The sequence below is a fragment of the Palaemon carinicauda genome, chromosome 8, assembly GCF_036898095.1.
Source record: "Palaemon carinicauda isolate YSFRI2023 chromosome 8, ASM3689809v2, whole genome shotgun sequence".
In the NCBI taxonomy this organism is placed as follows: Eukaryota; Metazoa; Arthropoda; class Malacostraca; order Decapoda; family Palaemonidae; genus Palaemon; species Palaemon carinicauda.
Genome location: NC_090732.1, coordinates 141,955,833 through 141,958,332, shown reverse-complemented (window position 1 = coordinate 141,958,332; position 2,500 = coordinate 141,955,833). Strand labels below are relative to the sequence as shown.

Sequence of the window (2,500 nt, the reverse complement as noted above, 5' to 3'; positions counted from 1 at the left end):
CAGTTCCTTGTGCTTGTGCATGGTAATTGAATATGTACGTGATTGACAAGTAGGCCTACTCGGCCATAGATAACAATTACAGTTGCTCTCCGACTAGTACGGGTTTATATTCCAGCCCTTTATTATAGGTGGTATTTCTTATATGCTTCAGCCTACACAAGGATATTGAAAGATGCATCGAGTACCTCCTTTTTTTAACCTGACCTCCTTTGTTTGATGACTGGTCTTCATTGGACTCATTTCCATCATCATTGTCGTTGACCTCATCTTCTTCCTCCTCGTTTCCCTTTCCCTCTTCTTCTTCTTCTTCTTTTAATTCCGCCACTTTGCCTTCTTCATTGGCAGCTGTTGAATACAATTTTAAAGAGCGAAAATGAATAACGATTATTTGTGAAAACGACATGGTTAATCAAATCTGTATTGCTATACGACAATAAATTTTATTTCGCTCCCTTGTATTGTCTCAAAACTAAGCAAGTAATGGAAAGATACTCACGGTGGACCTGTATTGGGGCCATAGCTTGTGCAGGCACTCTGGAAAGGAAATGAAACTAACTAAAGTATCAGTTCCTTATTACCAACCGTTCCTTCTGTTTTGCTTATTTTTCATTGGTAGAGAATCATTTTTTTTTTTTTTTTTTTTTGCTGCTATATCGTCACTCATTACATTCATATCCCGGACAGTACCATCCTGTTATGAATACTATGTATGCAGTTAATTCATTTTGCCACCATGAGGTTTAATACTACACAGTATTCTAGAAATTTTATTCCGGCTGTTACCAAGTTGTGGAATAATCTTCCTAATCGGGTAGTTGAGTCGGTAGAACGTCAAAAGTTCAAACTTGCAGCAAATGCTTTTATGATAAACAGGCTGACATAAGTCTCTTTTTATAGTTTAAATATGAAAGATCCGTTTTAATGTTGTCACTGTTCTTAAAGTGTTTTATTTTAATCGTTCATTACTTCTCTTGTAGTATATTTTCATATTTCCCTTCCTCACTGGGCTATTTTTTCCATGTTGGAGCCCCTGGGCTTATAGTATCCTGCTTTTCTAACTAGGGTTGTAGCTTAGCTAATAATAATAATAATAATAATAATAATAATAATAATAATAATAATAATAATAAAACGATAGCGAAAATGTGTACTTGTTAGTGCCGCAGATTGAAACCAAGTTAGTTTTTACGCATATGCTGAGTAGCCTACATGTACGAGGTATCTAAATAATAATGAAAAAACTCATAAATAACGAAAATTATCAACAAATCTGTAATGTTGCTTACAAAGTAAGTATTTATCCATGCATAGCATACATTCATGCAAGCTTACTTCTGGTATAAGTACCATTATGCTTATCTTCCTAACTATCGATCTACTGAAATATTCAATATTTATGATCATTCACATAAAAGTAACCCAAAGACAGACGGAACGGAATTCCTTGCACCAAATATGAATTTTGGCTTCTCCTAAAATACGTAAATCAAAGACTGCCAGAATAGGCATTTAGAAGGTCCATTTAAAATCTCGCATATACAGTAGTTCCCGGACCCATCGCTATAAAAGATCTTTAATATATACATGTTGTGACTTTGCTTAGAATTATTGCTGCTAGTTTGGGGAAGGCTATTACACCGATTGAAACAATTCATTTGCGATTCTATTGGCTCCATAAATCATATAAGTAGGAAGATTTCGAAACCTTTGCATGAAAATAGGACTGTGATCTGGAAAACTGTTTAAAACTATTCATGTGAACCTCCTGAGATAAGACGAGATGGGGATCACTCGCTACTTGCCCAATGATTTATGTCCTCTTAGGGAGTAATGTCAACAGTGTACCTCATACTCAGCAAGTCTTTGCATCACCAAATGATTCTCCTAATGTCTCCACGGCCATTAGCTGCACCAACCCGTTAGACAGGTTTTAACCTGCCTATTTCCATAATAAATTTCTCTTTCCAATTTCTTTTAAGATTGTCTCCACAGTGCAATGTGGGGTTTCATCTAGTTGCATCTCAGCATTGAATGAACTTCCTAGTCCTAGCACTGAGCTATATGGCCTATTTTTACGCATCCAAATCCACTACTTCATGTTCTGAGCTCGGGTCAGTCGAAAGTTGGAATGCTCCAAACACGTCCCATTTGATAACATTTTGCTTCTGTTGACCTGAGCAGAAAGTGAGGTGCATTGCAACTAGTCGACTGTAGTGGGTTGAAAGCGATCCTAAGGCGGAAAGAGGTGCGTGGTGAAAGCATTAACGATCGGAGCCATTGAAGATTGCAAGCTTCAGCCAAGACTACCTGGCACGTATGCTGTATAGGCCTGTGCCCTTTTCGTTCTTTGGCTCCATAAGTTACATTCCTATGTCTCAAAGTTGTTTGAGTGTATCCGTGCCCACCTTTTGATATAAATTATTGTTATTAAAGACAAAGCCTCCTTGTTATATGAAATATTGTGGAGATTGATGTTATGTTACATATAACAGCACAATGA

At 36.9% G+C, this 2,500-nt stretch overlaps 1 protein-coding gene and 1 long non-coding RNA gene across 2 annotated transcripts in view; one reads left to right on the top strand and one right to left on the bottom strand.

The window, feature by feature from the left end:
- LOC137645996 (uncharacterized) overlaps window positions 1-2,500 on the top strand; it is a 137,874-nt gene that overhangs the window by 92,182 nt on the left and 43,192 nt on the right. The gene's annotated exons all lie outside the window — the stretch shown is intronic.
- Window positions 1-2,500, bottom strand: part of LOC137644749 (uncharacterized) — a 69,989-nt gene that overhangs the window by 29,926 nt on the left and 37,563 nt on the right. Inside the window, exon 2 of the mRNA XM_068377645.1 lies at window positions 205-345. Within this exon, the coding sequence (XP_068233746.1) occupies window positions 205-345 (141 nt within the window). The remainder of the gene's footprint in view (window positions 1-204; window positions 346-2,500) is intronic.